General features: G+C 48.0%; 1 protein-coding gene across 2 annotated transcripts in view; it reads left to right on the top strand.

The window, feature by feature from the left end:
- The window catches only part of HIP1R (huntingtin interacting protein 1 related), a 478,743-nt gene that overhangs the window by 408,168 nt on the left and 49,860 nt on the right, over positions 1 to 20,715 (top strand). For both annotated transcript variants that reach the window (XM_086942942.1, XM_086942943.1), the window contains exons 22-24: positions 12,397 to 12,533; positions 15,446 to 15,556; positions 19,848 to 19,906. In XM_086942942.1, the coding sequence (XP_086799068.1) occupies positions 12,397 to 12,533; positions 15,446 to 15,556; positions 19,848 to 19,906 (307 nt within the window). The remainder of the gene's footprint in view (positions 1 to 12,396; positions 12,534 to 15,445; positions 15,557 to 19,847; positions 19,907 to 20,715) is intronic.

Here is a 20,715-nt window from a genome sequence, read left to right as displayed (position 1 = left end):
ATGAACAATAGCATAATGCACAATGAAGACCGCAGGACTTAAGTTGTTGTATGGTATGAGCGGGGGGGGGGGGTCTACAGCGGTCCTCCTGATTTGACTCGTTAGATTGGAAATTTCTCTGGGCCGGAAACTGAAGAAGTAATAGTGAGGCGGGTTGGGCCCTCCCATTTTCTACCTATAGTTAGTTTGTAGACTAGTGTTGGGGCGACAGGCACACTGCTAGTTGGGGATGAGCGAAAGCTATATGCAGGGTTGCAGGAAGGGGGGTGGGGGTTGAGAGTTTTTTATTAAGATTGTAATGTGTGCAGTAATATCAGTAATTAGTTTGTATTTTTTTATTGCTTCAGGTGACTTAGACACGATTTACCACTACAATGTCTACTGGTAGAGAGGGATTGGGAATAACCGCGCTCAGTTGGAATGTGAATGGACTCTGGGATAAAATTAAGAGGGGGGTGGTTAATCAGTTTGTCAGGAGGCAATCCCCGGATGCGGTGATGCTGCAGGAGACGCATCTGGTCGGTAATCGTTGCATGGCCTTAGATAAGGGGGGATACAGGCTGGTGGCTCATGCCGAATTCACTACGGGGTCCAGGGGGACGGGCATCCTGGTGAGGAACTCTTTTCCACTGACGATCCAGGCCACATGGGCTGACAATCAAGGCAGGTACATTGGAGTTTCGGGGGTGTGGGAGGGGAGGACTGTCACCTTTATGTCTGTATGTTCCACTGGGCCTACAGACTGACACCTTCAGAGACTTGTGTGCGATTTTCTTAACTTTGCCTGTGGGGTTATTGGTTATGGAAGGGGACTTCAATGCTGTGATAGATGGTGAGGTGAATAGACACCCAGCCCGAATCCTGACGCCGTCCCAGAGGTGGTTACCCGACTTCTTAGAAATGACAGGGCTTACGGATGGGTGGAGATTGAGGAACCCAAGCGGGGTACATTAAACACACGCGTCTGCTGCACATCACTCCCTCTCCAGGATAGATTATGTGCTAATACAGGCTGCATAGGCGGCATTGACCCGAGAGGTGCGACATTTGGGTAAGGGTGTTTCTGATCACTCTCCGATCTGGCTCAGGGTGGAGGTTAGACAGACCGATGCGGGCAGAATTGCCCCCATAAATGTGTGGCATTTAAAAGACCCTGACACCAAGAAGGAGGTTCTACAGAGCATAGAAAGGTACTTTCATGAAAACGTGGGAATGTTCGATTCTGGGCCGTCCCTGTGGGAGGCATACAAGACTGTTATTAGAGGGGAAGTCTTATCATTAGTTTCAGGGAAAAGGAGGAAATGCCGGGTCGAGGTGGACAGTGTGAAGGCTTAGTTGACTAAGATGGAGATGGCGGTATCCCGAGATGTGACCCTTGAGGGAACACATCGATTGAGACTTCTCCAGTACGAATAAAAGAACCTGGCTAGAGAATGGGCCAAAGCACATCATGCTGACACCCAGAGCAGGATATATGAGCACAGTGACAAAGCTGGGAAATTGATTGCGTGGCTGGAAAAAGGGGAGTGGACGTCCAGGTTGGTGCCAGAGTTGCGGAGGGGTGACTCGAGTAGTTTGACAGACCCGCAATTGATTGCAGATGAGTTCTCGGATTAATACAGTTCAGTGTATACGTCTGCAGGAACCTATACGGAGGCAGATAGTGCAGCTATGATGCATGACATCCGTATGCCTTCGCTATCTGAAGACGACAGGAAATACCTAGATTCCCCTCTCACGAATGAGGAAGTAGCGCAGGCTATTAGGAGTGTCCCTTCCGGGAAGGCCTCGGGCCCGAACGGTATCCCCATAGAGCTATATAAATTAAATGCAAATAGACTAGCTCAATTTCTCCGCAACATGTTTGTTGAGAGTAAAGAGAAGGGTCAGCTCCCATATTATCAGCGAGTAGCGAATATTGTCGTTATTCATAATGATGGAAAGCCCAAGACTCTGTGCTCCTCTTACCGGCCTATGTCGCTGCTTAACGCCGAACCTAAGGTGTTAGCGAAGCTACTGGCGACTAGACTAGCCAAGGTCATTACCACCCTGGGCCACCCGGATCAGTCTGGCTTTATGCCCCGTCGGAATACGGCCCTTAATTTACAAAGACTGCACGGGATACTAGGTAGTGCCTCGAAAATACACGAACCGGCAGTGCTGGTGTCGTTGGATGTAACTATGGCTTTTGACAGGTTTGAGTGGCCCTACTTATTTGCAGTCCTGGGGAAGATGGGCATTGGCCATGAGTTTATAAACTGGGTCCGTCTCCTGTATGCAGGTCTCCTTTGCAGGGTTGTGGTAAACAACCACAGGTCCTCTGATTTCTCTCCGAGTAGAGGCACACGCCAGGGGTGTCCCCTGTCCCACTTCTTTTTGCCCTGGCACTTGAGCTGTTGGCGGCGTGGGTCCGTTGGGACCTATCGATTAGAGGGCTGCGTTGGATGCCAGATTGGGAGGATAAGATTTTGCTTTACGCAGACAATATTTTGCTTTACCTCGCCACTCCTAGGGACTCTCTGAATTGTTTTCTTGATGTCCTGGCTATATTTGGGAGATACTCTGGCTTCGCCATTAATTGGTCGAAGTCAGTGCTTTTTGTCCTCAGCGGAGACCCACCGATTATTCCGAGTTCCTGCACACTACAAATTGAGCCAGTGGGATTCCGCTATCTGGGCATCTTTGTGACATTGGACCCAAAGTTGAGATATGATCAACAATCTGGGCCCCCTGCTGGCCAGACTTAGGAAGGAGGTGGAGGGCGTTGCCGCTCGCCCTTCTGGGTCGGGCGGTGCTATTTAAGATGATGGCCCTCCCTCGATTTTTATACATGCTTCAAAACGCAATGGACCCGGTGCCTTCATCCTATTTTAAAGAAATTGAGTCCCTCCAAGGGTAGCTTCTTTGGGAGGGCAAACCTCGCATTGCCTTCTCCAAACTTACTCTCCCGTGGTATGACGGAGGGATCGGCTTGCCAGACCGGCACAAGTACTACTGGGCCTCCCAGTTAGCGGCAGTTAACCACGCTGTTTATGGGTCTCCCGCCGTGCCCGGGTATGTGATGGACCGTGGTCAGGCGCCGGGGGGAGACTCCACGAGGGCCATATATGCCAGGATCGGTAGTTTTCCCCTTGCCGGACCGTCGGCTCACGCAGTACAAGTGTGGCATGCGGCTACTCTACATCTTAAGTGGGATGAAAAACTCACCCTTGCGACCCCGCTGTGGATTTCATCGAGGTTGGGCAGCCTGTGGAAGACTAAAGGCTTTGACAAATGGGATCTCATTGGGATCTCGCAGATCAAGGACATCTGGGGGAAGGACGCGGTCCTTGCGTTTGATGCCCTCCAGAAAAAGTATCATCTACAGGAGAGCGAGCGTTATCGATACCTTCAGGTCAGACATGCCCTACTTGCACATATCCCCAGAGGCACTACACCCCCGGAGGCCTCTCCCCTGGAGGACCGAGTGTTGGACGGTCTTCTTCCCGAAAAGACTATTTCGTTGATATATAAAAAACTTATCAACAACATGGGGGATCCGCTGGTGACCATCAGGGAGCAGTGGAGCGCTGATGGCTTGGAATTGGATGATGAGGACTGGAGGGAGGCAGTCTCCTCCCCGAAGTTTGTGGCCATCCAAATGAGACTCCGGCTGGTACAACTGAGGATTCTCCACCAGTCATATGTCACGGGGCCTCGGCTGGTACACATGGGTCTGGCGGAGAGTGGGGAGTGCCGGAGGGGGTGCGGAGAGACCGTACCTTTTATGCATATTTTGTGGCATTGGTCAGAAATACAGGACTATTGGGTTAAAATCTACGACCGGATCCGGGAGGTGTTGAGGGTGGAGATAGCGCTGGAGACCTGACGATGCGTCCTGAATGTTTGGGAACCTACAGACCTGAGTGCCTATGGGAAGCAGTGGGTGACTATGGCATGTATGATTGCTAAGTGTAACATCGCTCAGTTGTGGGGCACCAGTCAAGCGCCCCGATGGAGAAATTGATGGAAGACCTAGATTGGTGCATGTGCAGAGAGAGAGCGGTTTATGTTGCTAGGGGTTGCCCCGTGAAGTGGGGGAAGGTTTGGGGAGGCTGGAATAGTTACCGGGGGGATCTCTGTGTTCCTCCAGATGTCCGAGATGTAACAGTAGTGTCCGAGTCCCTGTGATCCCTGAAGGTTATTCTGTATGTATTATTGTGTAGTACGGAAATGTATACATGACAAATGTGGAAGCACCATATGTCACCTGATGTTTTTTTCCTTTGACTTCGTTAATAAAAAGATTTTAAAAAATTAATTTTAAAAAGCCTAAAATGAATGACTTTTTTTTAGTACAACTCTTTACTGTACTGTTTCCCATTTAGTACAGCTGCAAGCAGCACTTCGGTTGTACTCATTTTATTGACCTCTGAAAGATGAAAGGCAAGCCGGCCCGACACCTACTCAAAGCTATCATGTTCAGCTTTCACACCGTAGGGAGTGATTAACTAGTTAAGCTATCTTTCCAGCTATCCGATTGTTTTCATACGTTTGTATGGTGGGTGGCGCAAACATCTTTGTACACGTTGCAGCAGAAATTGTATAACATATGTCCTAGCACAATGGTTCCCAAACTTTTTAGGATCACAACCCACTTTTTAGAACAACAAACTTCCGTGACCCACCTACTTTTAATGTGCATGAGGCGGAGCGATTTTTAAATGCAACTAAATAATCGTGTTTGCAATTTGTCATTTACAGGCATCACATTTTCTATAGATAAACCAATATAGCACACAAATGATAATGTGTGGAATATGGGTTTTTGTGCACATTTATCATGTGTGCATCCCCAAGTGTCTTGATTTGTTTTGATCCTGTTGAATTCTGTTTCCAGTCCACTTCGAAATTGCAAAACAACGTGCTTCATTTTTGCTTCCATAACTGCTAGATACTTACAGTTGATTTACAGGTATTCCCATTGTTGCAAAAACCAACCCCCTACACTGTCACCGAATTCTCTTTTGAAACCTCTCACTTTGCAGTCAGAGAACAAAAAGAGAAAACCAATCCCCCATGTAAAAAGAATAAAGCAGTCTGGCATTTGACCTCTGCGTTGAATCACTGGCAAGTGTGACAAGTTAAACATAGAATTAAGAGGCATGGTTATTTATTTTTCTTGACTTTCGTGACCCACAGTTTGGGAAACTCTGCCCTAGCATGTGAAAGGTGCAAGTGGAGAGAGCTCCCTCTAAGGTAGGAGATGTGTAGTGTTTTGCACTATTATTTCAGCATATAGAACCCTGGGGTCTGGGTGACCTTCCTGCATGCTTTTTCAGTGCCAAGTGAATATTGGCGGTGTAAATAATGTCTCCGCTGCTTGGTTTCTTTCACAGATGCCAACTTCATTTTCTGTGCTCAGGCAAAGGTTTGAGGTTGACAGGACATGTTCAGCACAGGCTGTTTATTTGCCATGCTTTCAGGCGTGTGACATCTGATAGTCTTGATTGCATTAAACAAAGCGCTGAGGCCTTCATGAAGCCCTGGTGTTTACATAGCATTCAGTAGTGTGATTGTTAATTTGAAGAGAAGACCGGTCCTCTGGGTAATTGGAAGATCTTCTGACCACATGTGATAGGCTGGGTGGATGTGCTTGGGCAGAGTCGGTTAGAAGCAGACCGCCAAACACTGGAGGCGCTGGTCTCTGCCAGACGATCCCAACAATCTGATTAAACTTGAATTTGCTCATAGAACAGTCCGCCTGGCGCCTTTAAATGAAATGCATGGGTTATGCTGGGTCTAAATACAACCGTGCGCGAGGATGGGGGTGATTTCCTGCATGCTCTATTGTTTTCTTAACACTTATCCCACCACGCACCCCTGGGATGAAGGCGGGTGTGTGTTATAAAAACAGTGAGGTAGCGGGGGGGCAATCAGCCCCATTGGGCACGAGTTCTGTGGGCGGATCTCCCTGCGCTTACCCGTGGCCGTCACCGCAATCGCAGAGATTGCCAGCACCGCCCCCACTCACTCCCCCGCTCCTACCTGCGGCCGTCTCGAGGGATCGCCAGCACCCCCCTCTTACCTGCATCTGTCGCAGGGCAATAAACGCAGGGACCCCCATGGGCGGACAGTGTAGTGCGGTTAGCACTCTAGCAGACGCACGTACGCATCCACGCATCCGCAGGCCAGGCGTGGCCTGCGGGGTCCAATAAAAGAAGGACGCGCGCTCGGGCACGTCACTTCCGAATGAGACGAGTGTGTGGTTTACTGGCTGATGCTCCGCGCCTCCACCCCTGCGCACGTGGCCATGCTGGTGGCTTAGGCCTACCCACACACCCACACCACATTGGCGACGAGTGGAGGGATACCAACCCTCGCTCCTTTCATCGGGTGGTACCATCGACACCATCCCGCGGTGCCTACCGCGAAGAGACCAACGTGCCCTCATTCTGGCGGGTCCGCCCCAGTGACCCGAGATTGCCTGACACACGCCGAGGTAACACTGCGGTTTGTCGACCCACTAACATTCGGGCACAGCCGCCATGGTGGACGAGGCAGCAGCGGCACCGGTCATCAACATCCCGTTCCAGCATGCTGCTGCTGGAGTGCTGCCGCCTTTCAGCGAAGCGAGTGACCCATCCACAGCATCACCCCGATGGAAAGTGTGGCTAGAGAGACTTGAAAATTACTTCGTGGTCACCAGAGAAACGGACGACGCGGTGAAACGATCGCTGCTCCTTCACTACGCGGGGGACGAAGTATTCCGACTCTTCAAACATCTACCCAATTCGGCGGGAGTAACCACGTATGCTGCTGCGGTCACCGCACTGAACAACCATTTTGACCCGCAACTGAATGTGGACTTCGAAGTCTTTAAGCTGGGACAAGCCCGCCAACGAGGGTGTGAATCGATGGATCAATTCCACACTCGGGTCCGGGAACTGGCCAGTTTCACGGATGAAGACCAACCCAAGGCCATCAGGCGCCAGCTAATACAAGGGTGTCGGGACAAAACGCTGAGGGGCCACATCCTAAGAAAGCCCGGGATCTCGCTCGAGGACATCCTTGTCCTGGCCAGAGCTCATGAACTGTCAGATGCCAGGGCCACGGCCATGGAGCAAGCACTGCATAAGATTCCCGCCAAACCGGAAACGACCAGGAATGAGCGGGCTGACGCAGTACGGGCACGACCACGTGGCCCAGGAAGAAAAGGAGCCCGGCGAGACGCACCACAGGGCCGGTGCGGATATTGTGGACACGAACCCCATGCGGCCAGAGACTGTCCTGCCCAAGGCCAAGTCTGCGGGAGCTGCGGAATCCCAAATCACTTCGCAGCGGTTTGCCGCCGGAGGAACAAACCCCCAAACTCGCAGAAATCATGGACAACCGCCAAAGCGGTCCGCCAACTATCCATTGCAGAATCACCTCCGGGGAGGACAGACAAATTCCTACCAACGTCGCAGGCTGACTCAGACTCCGAGGAGGAGGCGTATGTGGTCTCCTTCGCCAGGGAACTAAAAATCAGACGACGGCCGCAGCCAACATGTGTGATCCACGTAGGTGAGAGCGAAGTGAAGGCCGTCATTGATACAGAAGCCACCGTCAATGTCATGGGCCTACAAGAATTCAACAAGCTGCGCCCTCGCCCGGAGGTCTTAAACTCCAAGACCAAGATATTTGCGTATGGCGCCGACACCCCGCTTCCCCTGAAAGGGAAGATAGTCACACCCATACGGGCTGACGACGTGGAAGTAACCGCAACGATCCACATCATTGATCGAGAGGCCGACACCCTAATAAGCAGCCACACGGCGGAGGACCTGAAGCTCATCGCTTTTGCCAACCACATACGGAACCACCAGGTAGAAGAACTTCTGGAACGCTTCCCCGAGCTGTTCAAAGGCCTGGGGTGCATCAAATGCGCACCGATCAAACTGCACATTGACAAAACCGTCACTCCCACCGCCATCGGAGAATCCCATTCCACCTGCGGCCGTTGGTGGAGAAGGAACTGGTGAAACTCGAGAAATTGGGGGTCATCGAGAAGGTAACCGGGCCCACCCCGTGGGTGTCGCCCATGGTCATCGTCGAAAAACCCAAGCAGCCGGGCGAGGTCCGGCTATGCATAGATATGAGACTGCCGAACGCGGCAATCAAGCGGGAAAGACATCTGACCCCGACGATGGATGACATCATAGCCTATGTGAACGGCTCGAAGTGGTTTTCCAAAATCGACCTTAATGCGGGGTACCATCAACTACCGCTCGCTGAAGAGTGCCGCTTCATAACCACCTTCAGCACTCACTTGGGCCTCCGGAGATACAAGCGACTCAACTTCGGAATATCCTCGGCCGCTGAGGTGTTTCAGAACACCATCAGGGAGCTACTTTCAGGGCTGCCAGGAGTCATCAATGTGAGCGACGATATCCTCATACACTCAGCCACGGCCTCCGAACATTACAAACACTTGCGGGATGTATTGAAGAGACTCAGTGCACATGGAGCAACACTCCACAAGGAGAAATGCCAATTCTTCCAGTCCTCAATTGAGTTCTTTGGCTACGTGTTCAACCAGGAGGGAGTCCAGATCGACCCGCGAAAGTCGAAATCCATCAAGGACGCCCCAGCACCCCAATCGCCCACGGAAGTGAGGAGCTTCCTCGGAATGGCCACATATTGCGGCCGTTTCATCCCAGGACTGGCCACACGCAGCGAGCCTCTCCGAGCGTTGACGAAGGCAGATGCCGCCTGGACCTGGGGCCCCAAAGAACAGGACGCCTTCCGGAGCATAAAAGAAGCGCTTCTGGAGAACGCCACCCTCTCATACTTCGATCCGACCAAGCGGACTGAGGTAATCGTGGATGCCAGCCCTGTGGGACTCGGGGCAGTCCTGACACAAGAACATGAACCAGGGAAATGGACCGCCCTAGCATTCGCGAGCAAAGCTCTAACCCCCACCGAGGCTAGATATGCCCAGATTGAGCGCGAAGCGCTAGCCATCAAGTGGGCCTGCGGACACTTCCACCTTTACTTACACGGACAAGCCTTCGTCATGGTCACAGATCATCAACCCTTAGTGCCACTCTTCAAGGGCACTGCCCCCCATCCACCGCCACGAATCGAGAGATGGGTGATCCAGCTCCAAACTTATGACATGGAAGTCATCTACAGACCCGTAGCCAAAAACCCAGCCGACTATTTGTCACGGCACCCACTGCCGCGAGAACTGGCAGCCACTGATGAGGAGTGTGATGGTTACGTTCAGTGGGTGGCTCTCACATCCTGCCCCCAGTGCATGACTCTAGATGAAATCAAGGAGGCAGCCACAGAAGACCTCCCCTACATGCGGTCACTCCGGGCGGTGCAAGAAGGGTCCTGGACGGAGTATCTCCGGCCCCCCCCGAATTGGTCGGCGGAGGACAAGGAAACCCTCACCAAGTATTGGCAGATCCGCCATGAACTTAGCGCCACGGAGGAGGGCACACTCCTAAGAGGGACGCGCCTCGTGATACCAAGGCGACTCAGACATCGGGCCACCCAACTGGCACACGGAGGTCACCAAGGGGTCACCAAAATGAAGGCGCGCATGCGCGAGAAGGTGTGGTTCCCCGCACTAGAAAGCACTGTGGACGAGTATGTTAAGAACTGCATGTCCTGCCAGTTGACCAGTGATCCGGAACGTCCAGTCCCCATCATTACGGAGGAAGCCTGCACAGCTCCATGGGAAAAGGTCAGTGTGGATTTCGGGAGCTTCCCCGGTGAGGGGCACACTCTGGTGGTCATAGATTCTTATTCCAAATACCCCCTCGTAGAGAAAATACAATCCACGGCTTTTACCCACGTGGGGCCAGCACTTGAAAAGATGTTCTCCCTATTCGGCCTGCCTGGTGAACTCAAAAGCGACAACGGCCCTCCCTTCCAGGGAGCGGAGTTTGCCACCTTCATGACGACGCGAGGCATCATCCACCGGCGCATCACTCCCCAGTGGCCACAAGCCAACGGGGAGGTGGAGCGATTCATGCGAACACTTAACAAAATGTTCAGGATCGCAGTGGTCGAAGAGGCCGACCCCGAACAGAGACTGCACGAATTCCTGAGAGAGTACCGGGGAACACCCCATTGCACCACGTTGAGAAGCCCGTGGTCGTTGATGTTTCAAGGCCAACGAAGGGACTTCCTCCCCGTGCCGCCGGGGCCAAGGCGGGAAGATGAGGAACCGGATGAGATGCAGGAACTCGCACAAAGACGCCGGCGCAGGAATAACATGCGGGCGAACAACCGCCGCAGGGCCACCCCAAGGCAACTACATCGCGGGGACCGGGTCATCATCAAGAATCGACGACCCGGGGGAAAATTTCGGACTTTCTATGAACCAGGGCCGTGGACGGTCACCAACACGAAGGGCACCATGGTGACCGCCAACAAGGAGGGAGAAGAAGTGTCAAGGAACTCGTCGTGGTTCAAAGTAATCACTCCAGCCGGCAATGCAAGTGCTGAAGCCCAGGAGGATATCCCCGAAACACCCGGAGCGACAGCACCAGAAGCGGCGAGCAGCTCCGCAGCAGACGGCGGGGGCCTCACGTCGGAGCCTGAAGCACCAACACACTCCACCCCTGTCCGGAGCCAGGCTCACCCCGGGGATCGAGGCTCGGGCCGCACGCCTCGTTACAGTCTGAGGCCCAATCCCCGCCCCAACCAGAAACTCAATGACTATGTCTGCCACCTGAGCTCCTGAACTCTGCAACCGGGGAGCACGCAAGTACCTTTTCATCATTGTATATTCGATTCATGAACAGTTTAATGAACATCTTGAAATTGTTGAAAGTTGGATAGAGATGTAGTGCGGTTAGCACTCTAGCAGACGCACGTACGCATCCACGCATCCGCAGGCCAGGCGTGGCCTGCGGGGTCCAATAAAAGAAGGACGCGCGCTCGGGCACGTCACTTCCGAATGAGACGAGTGTGTGGTTTACTGGCTGATGCTCCGTGCCTCCACCCCTGCGCACGTGGCCATGCTGGTCGCTTAGGCCTACCCACACACCCACACCACAGACAGAGGTCTAGCTACACCACTGTATGAAAATTCAAGTAATGCTAAAAGAAATTAATGACCGGTTTTGGATCTGCCTGCACTTTCCTCGCGTGCATTGACGTCACTGCACTGAAATGCCGCAAGTAGCGGAAGTGCATCATGGGCTATTTGATCCACAGTAACGCTTCCTCCTGTTGGCTGTCGGGAGGCTTTGAACTGTCCCTTAGGTCAGTGGTGGGTGTGGTGGACACTGGGAGGTCAAAATTACTAGTCTAACTCCAGTCGTAAAGTATTTGGGGAAAGAGACACCTTACCTCAAATATTCCAGGAGGTTTATTCAGTATTCCAACTCCAGTCCTGAAATATTTTGGGGAAAGTTATAAATTCCCCAAGTAATTTTAGAAGTGCTTGAAAAGTGGTAATTTCAAATGGCAGAAAGTGCTGTTTGAGCGCGCAGCTCAGGGCAAAAATCCAGGAATACCGGCTAAAGTATGGGCAAGGAGTGAAAACTTGAGTGACTCAAGAAGGCTCTGGAGTCCAGTTTGCTTTTTGTTCCTACCACTGACTTCATGATATCTGAAAGGAAGAGCAGCAGTGGCAGGGCTAGGGATACCAGTGGGCAACCAGGGGTAGCAGCTGCTCACCCGAAGGTTGTCCGATCAATTTAATATCCTGAGGGAAACTCTCCTGGGTTAACATTTCACTACCCAGTGCATTCTGGGAGCAGTAGTCCTGGTTCACTTCTGTTAGACTAAATACCCCCAATACAGTGGTTTGTAAGGAAAGACTTGACTGGAATAAGTGTCCCTGATGACATGGACCAGCCTAATAACATTAATTATTCCTTTTCCTGTGACTTTTTTTTCCCCTGCTCATGTCTTTAAGGACTATTAGAACATTGGAATGTTGGTAGCTCCATTTAAGACAATGCAGTGCTCTGGGCTCATAATGGCTGGTATAAGCCCGGAGCTCCAACATTTCAATGCTTCTTTGTTCACTGCTCTGGCTGTGAACAAAGGCTTCAGAGAGCCTGAGGGGATTCCAATCCCCTAGAGCTCCCTGAAGGATTGGCTTTATTTATTAGAACATTCTGCCACTAGAGGGCAGAATGTTCTAATAGCCTTGTAGCCTTCGTAGCAGGGCTATACCGGCAATTAAAGTCCCGCTTCTTTCTTAAAGTCCCTCGCCTTCGTCTCGGGCCTTTAATAGCCGATATAGGCCGCTACGGCGGGCTATAAGGCCATAGAATTTTGGGAACATTATAAGAGCACATTTAGGAAAGGGTGCTTTCTTAAAAATGCTGCATTCAAACATTTAACTTGGCAGGATGTACATAGTGTGCCATATTTGCTCTGTAATGTCTTCTCTTCCCTGTTCAGGACTGACGGACAGTTGCAGGGATTGTGGTAACCAGACCCTACAGTACCTGCACGACCTGAAGGATAAGCTGTCATTGAAGAACGCGGATCCTGCCAGTGTGAGGAGGACCCTGCAAAGCATCCTTCACCTGGGACAGGTAGAGTAGTGCTTTTACCCTTAGGTTTACAGTTTTTATTTTAGGTTATAGTGGGAACCTGTGCCTTCAGTACATTCTTGTCATGTAACACCTGGTACATTTGTGTTGTATGCGTGGCTGCTGCTGTGCTCCTAATATACGTGTAAAACCCTCTAATATGCAGATGTAATGAAGGAAGAACGGATGCACAAGGTTTGCAGTTGTGTGTTTTTGTGACGTCTCTCTTTGGAGTGCCGGACCAATAAAGGTAATTGTGCACCGGGCCAATAAAACACCTGATTTGCAATAACTGTAATAATACATCAGTAAGAGGGAACTTCGCCTCTCGGCAGGCATGGCCCCTCCCACCTTTCCACAGTGGTAAGAAACAGCATACTGCATTTTGTGTACCTGCATAATTATTACAGGCGCTGGAGGTGACTGGCTGAGAAGAGCCGGTCACCTTTCAGCTCTGGTAGTCATTCACAATTTACAAACCGGCTTCATTTCCCAAACTTCATTTGAAAAATACATTTAACTGGCTTTGTTGGCACACGGAGAGCACCCAGCAATGAGGACTTATTGGTTTCGAAGGTGACTTTACAATTGTGTTCAACGTCTGTGAGGATATTTAGAACTTCTTTTTTTCTCTCTATTCTGTATGGAGCATCATGTTGCTGAAAATGGAACAGCTGCTGTACCTCTCCATTAAAAGTTGATCCAAAGCCATTACTGTTGCGTTTTACCATCTCTGTGAAGTCTGGGTGAGGACATCTAGTTGCCAGGAACAGTACTGCTTGCTTTAATCTCCATGCATTCTATCTAAGACCACATGATCAGTGTAACTTCAGATGTTCAAATCTATAGGCAGTCTGTGATGCCATCTTGTGGTTGGCAGAAGTATTTTCTAGGGCCTCTGCCCAATGAAAATGCAGCTCATGTCTCTTTTTAATCACCATGAACACATCCAGGGGCCACTGTTGTGTTGATGATGTAGAAAAGCAGATGTAGTCAGAAAATTCAGAGTAAAGGCGCACTGGGCACAGTGAATAGTCTAAGGTCATGCCCATGCAGGGTGTTCCTGGGCACATGCTGACCAGAGGCTTTAGCCCTGGGCCTGTGCTGCCTGAGCCAGTTGGTTACCTGGGGATAAGTAAAGAAGAAGGCCAGAAACGTTCAATGATTTGGCGACAATTTTATGTATAGAAAATTAATAATCTCTCGGTTATGATTCAGGCTCCTGGCCCGGATGCATATGGGGCCAATATGGTAATTTTTGTAACATCAACTAATGCAAAGTTAGACGCAGTTAGCCTGCTGTAAAGTTACCCACCTATCAATCTACATTGGCAGTGCTTTTATTGGGCCGGTACTCTCCGGTACGGAGTACCAGCACTTTTTTATTTTGAGAGGTAGAGTACCAGCACTTCTCAAGAGAAATGCAATACTTTTAATTGGAGAGTGCCCGCACTTCTCAGAAGCAAGCAGGTACTTTGCTACAGAGTACCTGCACTTCTATTTTTCCGTCTCAAGCACTGTCCATTGGTTTTGATGTTGTCTTTTATGTTGTGTGCTGATTATCTCTGTACATAACGTGCTTATTGTACATATGTTTCATAGTAGCCAATTACATTGGCTCCTTGTCACGTGCATCGTTAATTGGCGGCGATAGAGCATATATCATATGCAAATGACATCTAGGGTCACTTTCACCTTTGCATTGTAGAAGGCTTTGAGGTCATCTGATATCATGGGTGGTGGTGACTGAGAATGCTTCGTTAGATTGGGTGGACAGTGGCTAGATGAGCGGGCTGCGATGCTTTTATTCATTATTTTCTATTTAGGGTGTCTTTTCTGAATACTGTGCTGTTTAGGTCTGGTTTACACAGAAGCTGATGAATATCTGACCCTGCTAGGGTGCAATGTTGCCAAAGACGTAGACTAGCTAACCAGGTGCATTGGGATGCGGTTCTGATGATTGACAGGCACAGGAGCCTCCTGAGCTGGCTCTTTATGGAAAGGTGCCTTTCCAGGTTTCTTTAAAGTTTCCAAAGCACTGCAATACACGACTTGCAGACAGGATGAAGATGGTCAATTTCTGCTTCCCATTGGCACCAGATCAACAGTACTGTGTTTCCTGGTTTCAGATGTGACTTGCAGAGCCCCCTCTTTTTACTTTTGAGAACAGATTGGAAAATGCAAAGCTTGCTAGTGTCTCTGGTAACTTGTGCATGACGTGGTCTGCAGATCTGAGCCCCTTAGCATACCATAAACGTCCTGCATTGGCTTACTCCAATATTAAACAAATGTCCACTATTCTAACTACTTCATTCTACCTGTTAGCCTGTGTTCTCATTGCTTCATCCACATGGATGAGGACTCGTGCCTTCCGTACCCACCCCCAGCCGCATGGGTTCTTGTTTACAAGCATCAGAGTTGCAGTCTTCAGAATCTCTTCTATAACCGCAGACAGCACCAGGTACAAGATCACAACTCAAGTCAGTAGAAAACAACGAATGCCTTCCAGCGCTTGACTATACATTGAGTCTAGTCTTCTTGCAGGCCACTCTTCATGCGAATGTGTACAATCCTCCTCCCGCCAAAGCTATAGTTGCCTCTGTCTTGAGCTCTTGATTCAACTGGCTTTCTAGATTTATCACTGTATCTAGTTCCTGAAGATGGGCAGAATATCACTTTGGTGGACAGTGCTTAAGCAGTCTTGGGACTGTGGAAGGCTGTGGGTTGGTTTAACTAAATATACCACCATCCTTGCTTTTAGATTCAGAACTGAGTTGTACGTGGCTGCATACCTGCTGTGGTGCGTGTACCCTTTTGTAAACATTAACAAGACTGCAATTCACTTTTGGTCTTCTGAATACCTGTAGAAGTTTTGCTTTTGTACCCTATCTAAATCATTTTTTTTTATTCCTCAGGACCTGAGGCCCAAAAGTTTAGACATCAAGCAGGAAGAACTTGGTGACATGGTTGACAAGGAAATGGCTGCCACTTCCAAGGCCATTGAAGACGCTGTTCGAAGAATCGAGGTAAGAGGCGTATAGTATCTGTTCAGAAAAGAAAAAGTGTAAACTACTGTTGCAAGAAGTGGAGATGATACATGAGATAAACTTAAACATTGATCAATCACAACATCTCATTAGCATAATATTTTTGGTATATTTTACAATAGATGCTGCCGCAGTCACACAAGCAAGCCAGTAAATTCATCCACTGGTGACAGAGTTGACTCTGTGCCTTTCTTTCCTTGTTTATTTTAATAGTACATTATTTGTTATCTAAACGTCCAATTCCCAGATCCTTTGCAAACTTACAGGGTGCCTGCATGCACCCAGTTACTGGATCCAATCCGGTTCTTCTGTGGGATTTAGTGGGTTTGATTTAATAATTTTTGGGGACTTCAACATTTTTCCACAAAACAATGATTGTTTTTAGTTATGTGCTTTTTAGGATCAGCTGAAAGCTAGTATTTACAGATAGTGATTTTATTTATGTATTGTATCACCAAGACACCAGTGGAGCTGAAGTCAAATACCAGAAACGACCATTACCTTGGCTATTAGACTAATTAAAGTGGCTGTTGCAAGGGTTACCTTGCTAAACCGTTAACTTTCCATATTTTTGAAATTTTACGGCACGTTTAGCAAAGACAAATTTTGTATTTTTGTTGTTGAGAACACAAAGCTCTTAATAAGCTGGTTGTATCATCCCAGGGTACTATGGGTTCAACTTCTCATGCATACTTTTTTTCGTTTGAACTTTAGTAAATCAAATTGCCAAACGTTGTTCATGATAAAAGATGCTCTAATGCCTAAAAATGTTTTAGGGTTCAATTGAAATGACGAGAAATGGTTGGGTGCTCTTATAATTGTATTTCGGTATTTTAGGGACAACAGTTTCGCTTTTTGAGAGGCAATCATTATAACTTATGTGAGATGTGTCCAGTGTTGGCCAGATTTGTGAAAGATTTTGTCAACACCCACATAAAATAAACCTAAGTATAATGAAACCGATCCTATGCTAGGACTTGTCGGCTGCACATCCTCATAAGACCATGAGCTGTAACCTCAAACGCATGGTAGCAAATAATGACGCCCAGAACCCTGCAGAGCTTCAAATGGTGAAGTCTCCTTCTCGCACTTAAAAGAAGATCACCATTGCAGATGGTCAAGGATATATATGCACAAAGCGAAGGACTTTTCTGCATGTCCGAGCAGATGCATTTTGCATTCACTAGATAATCAATGTAGAGCGATCTTAGAGTTATTGAGTGCTTTCGTTGACAATGGACTTTCCAAAAATGCCCTTATGTGGTATTCTTAATCTGTAATTGCCAATTGAAAATGTGGAATAACTAGCAGCAGACCACTGTAGAAAGAAACCTGGTGATCCAGAAAGATTCCTTGTGTGCTAACAAACGTAGAGCTAGAGTTTAAAAGACCCCATTCGAAGGCGCGCATAGAGCCACACCAGAAAAATTCCTAAAGTAATAATTTGAGAGGATACGCAAAACAGACTTCCTGTGTGGTGAATAGCATAGGCCTGCCCAAGTACAACATGTGATAATTAACAAGTATGTCAAAGGTGCTCCTCAACTGTTGACTATTTAAAGAAGCTTCCCTCTGCCATGAGGTTCCCCATATAAAATGAACTGCGGTGGGTCTTTGCCTTGCAATAACTAAAATAGTAATTAGTAATATCTCCCACATAGTTACAAATTGTCACAGAGTTGTCCTAATTTTCCATGTGATAATTAACAGAATTAGAATTGTTCCTGAGGTACCCCACTTGATAAATAACGATTCTAGACACGTGCTGAAATATGTGGTAATTAACAGCTGTTCTAGTAAGAGACTGTTTGATTAGTAACCTGGAACTGTGCAAAAGTGGCTTTCCGTTTAGCAATTATCTAACAAAAGGATGTGCAATAAACATTTCCTGTGCAATAAACATTTCCTATGCAATAAACAGAACGTCTGTGCTAAAAAGTCTACATATATAACTGACAGAAATAGAGCATTCTTAAAGTACTCCCTTCCTAACAATTAGTATATACAACACTGAAAAAAAATTCTAATTGACATAGAGACCAGCAATAGAATGATGCCCAATGTGATAACTGATTTCCCTAGATATGTGCCTGAAGGATCCCTGTGTACTAATTAGCAAATATGTAGTTGTGCAGGACAGACTGCATGGGCAATATTATAATAAAGTACTGTACTGCAAAGTTCCCTGTGTGATAATTATCACATAAAACATGCTGAGCAGACTTCCCCTGTAGAAAATGGCGTAATTGGTCATACCCAATTTTCCTGCTCACCTTTGTGACCATTTTGCAGAGGTTTGCAAGAATGGCAGGATGCTGCGAAACAAACCCTGTGCTCTGGATTGGATACGCTGGATTCAGCGACATGGTGGTTGGGCTCCTCCTCTGCCATTCACCACCAAGCGTAGATGCTCTTCTCCAGATTCTTGGTGACCTCCAACCAACTGTTAGCCATACCCATCAACAGTGCTTTCCTTTCTGGTAAAAAGGCAGGCTCAGCCCTGCAACGACTGAAGCCGGGCCACTTTAGCCACATCCTTGGGACGCGCTTTCCCCAAATGCTAGTTCCACCAACAGTACCGCAAATTCAGTGGTTATTCCTATGGTCTGCTCCAATGCAGCGTCCTACTTTGCAGCCTATGCGGCAATGCATCAAGCTCTTTCTGGGTTACAGGAGCGTGGCGTGGCGTAGCCAGGATGGTCTGCAAAGCAGTCCTTTTCCTCTTCCTCCCCACTTCTAACAAATGAAACCACTCTAAGATATTATGTTCACAAGTGCAGCCTTTGGGGGGATATGAAAGTCCCATCACTTGGCTCGTTGGCAATCTCATCACATTGGACCACTAGATCCTGCAAATTGACCGGCAAGGCTTCGCCCCTCTGTTCCAGGACTCGCCCTCTCCCGTCCTCCAGGTCCCTTTAGTTACTGTGCTTGTATTTTTGCTGCAGGAAGTCCTGGCTCTTATGAGCAAAGCGTCCATGGAGTTGATTCAAGAGAGCAAGATGCAACAGGGATGCTGGTTGCATTTTTTTCTTGTTCCAATAAAGACCGGGACCTCCGTCTCATTCTAGGCCTTTACCTACAGAATGCATTCATTCACATGAAGTTCAAAATGCTGCGTCTGGAGGAGGTTCTCTTGGCTTTGTAAGTGGAAGACTCATTGGCGACCCTCAACTTACATTACTTTTATTTTCCCATATCGATCCTGTGTTCGCATAAGAGGGGCATGTCCTTAGTGGTGGGTTCTACCCACTGTCAATTTATGGTCCTATAAGTTGGATGAATATCTGCACCTCCAGTAGTCCCAGAAGTGCTGTTGGTAGCTGAGATACTGACATCAGTGTGCCACGGTGATTTCTAGTACTACACTGTGACATGTCTGGAATGGATTTTGAAGCCAAGGAGGAGGTGTGGTGCCACCTACTGGTGCAGGAGAGGTGTTGCACAGGTTCCAGCTCCAGTCTGGCTTCTGGAGGGCTTCAAGAAGTGAGAAATCAGCAACTAGAATGAATAAAGGTAAGTAACTTGTTTCAACCTTATCCTAACCCTTAACCTAACTCTAAACCTAAACCATACCCTTACCGTAGTTCAGTCACTAAGCTTCACCTTATATCTTTCCTAACCTCAAAACCTAAGCTTAAACCTAAATGTAAGAAGAAACTTAATCCAAAGCCAAACCTTAATATTACACCTACACTTAAAGCAATACTACCCCTTAACTTTGTCCTAAGCATGCTGCTAAACTTGCCCCCTCTTTAAACCCAAATCTAATCCAAGCCTTAACCCACGCATTACCCAAAACCTGGCACTGTCCGTTACCCTAAATCTAACATTGCCCATTGCTCTAACCCTGGCAAAATTTACCCTGGTCTCTTTTCCCGTTCTTTATTGTAGTGTGTTCCTAGTAGTGTTCATTTCAATATAGAAGTATCTATGTAATTTTAAACCAATGTAGTAGGTCCTGGGTACTATTGGGGTGCCTCTAGTCGTCCTGTGCTTAAAAGGCTAAAAGGGTCAATGTGTTTTGTTGAATTGTGTTAATCGGATCTGAACCCACAATATCATCAGATGCAGAACAATGGGATCACACTTGGGTTTACCGCATTTGACATATCACGGTCAAGATAATACTTTTACTGTGTGCAAATGTATATGAATTTGCTGCCACAATGTTGTTTATCGCTCTAAAGGCAGATCAAAGTTATTTCCTTCATGCTTTGCGCAGCCTGATGATCAAGCAGTAGTAACACCCTATTGTTGTGATCACTAGGAAATGATGAACCAGGCAAGAAAGGATAGCTCGGGAGTGAAACTCGAAGTAAATGAGAGGTAAGTCAATTAAAAACCACTACCAGCCCCTAGGTGTGAGGATATACTTGAATGTCCTAAAATGTCCACATGATTGTTGTGATTCCGCTCTTTTGGCTGAGTATTCCACGTCTAAATTGAGAGTGCTTTTGAACTGTGACTAAATGTTGTGAGATTGTTTGGAGTCATCAAAGCTTAAAGCGGGTGCGTCCTGATGAAAATTGCATATTCGCTATATCTTATAAATGTTTTTCTTGAAAAGCCTGGGCCTGTTTCACACTCATGAGCCTATTTAGTGTGGAAAGAAACACACCATACACGCCAAACGCTATTTTCTTTAAAAGACTTAGTTTCAATACTGAATGTTTGGCCATGGAGGTATTTTCATAGACTTTTACAAAACGTTGACACTTTTTTTAAGTGGCTGCCTTAAAGTGCCCTGATTATGTACAATGAGACTGTCCTACTCCACCCAAGCTCCACTTAAAAATATGATTTTTTTTAAAGTGTTTGTCAGGAGCTATCCAATTTTGAAGGTGGTGGTGAACTGTTCAGGCCACTTGCATCCCGGTTCCCCGACACCCCGCTGTAGAACCATTCATCAACCCGGGCCTCACACAGTGCTTAATTTGAGCCAGTACTTAATTTTCATCATCAGACTTTGACCCAGCGCAAGAGAGAAAACCAGAAAAAGGGTAAAGAAGGAGGTAGAGAATGTTGAAAAAATAGTGACAAAGTATGGATGAAAAAAATACCTGCAAGAATGAGATAAATAGAGAGTGTAGGTGGTGATGGTGGATGAAAGATGCATGAAGTGGAATCAAGATTAT

Source organism: Lissotriton vulgaris, chromosome 11 (genome assembly GCF_964263255.1).
Source record: "Lissotriton vulgaris chromosome 11, aLisVul1.2, whole genome shotgun sequence".
Classification (NCBI taxonomy): Eukaryota; Metazoa; Chordata; class Amphibia; order Caudata; family Salamandridae; genus Lissotriton; species Lissotriton vulgaris.
Note: the sequence above shows the minus strand (reverse complement) of the source record. Positions and strands in the feature narration are given on the sequence as shown.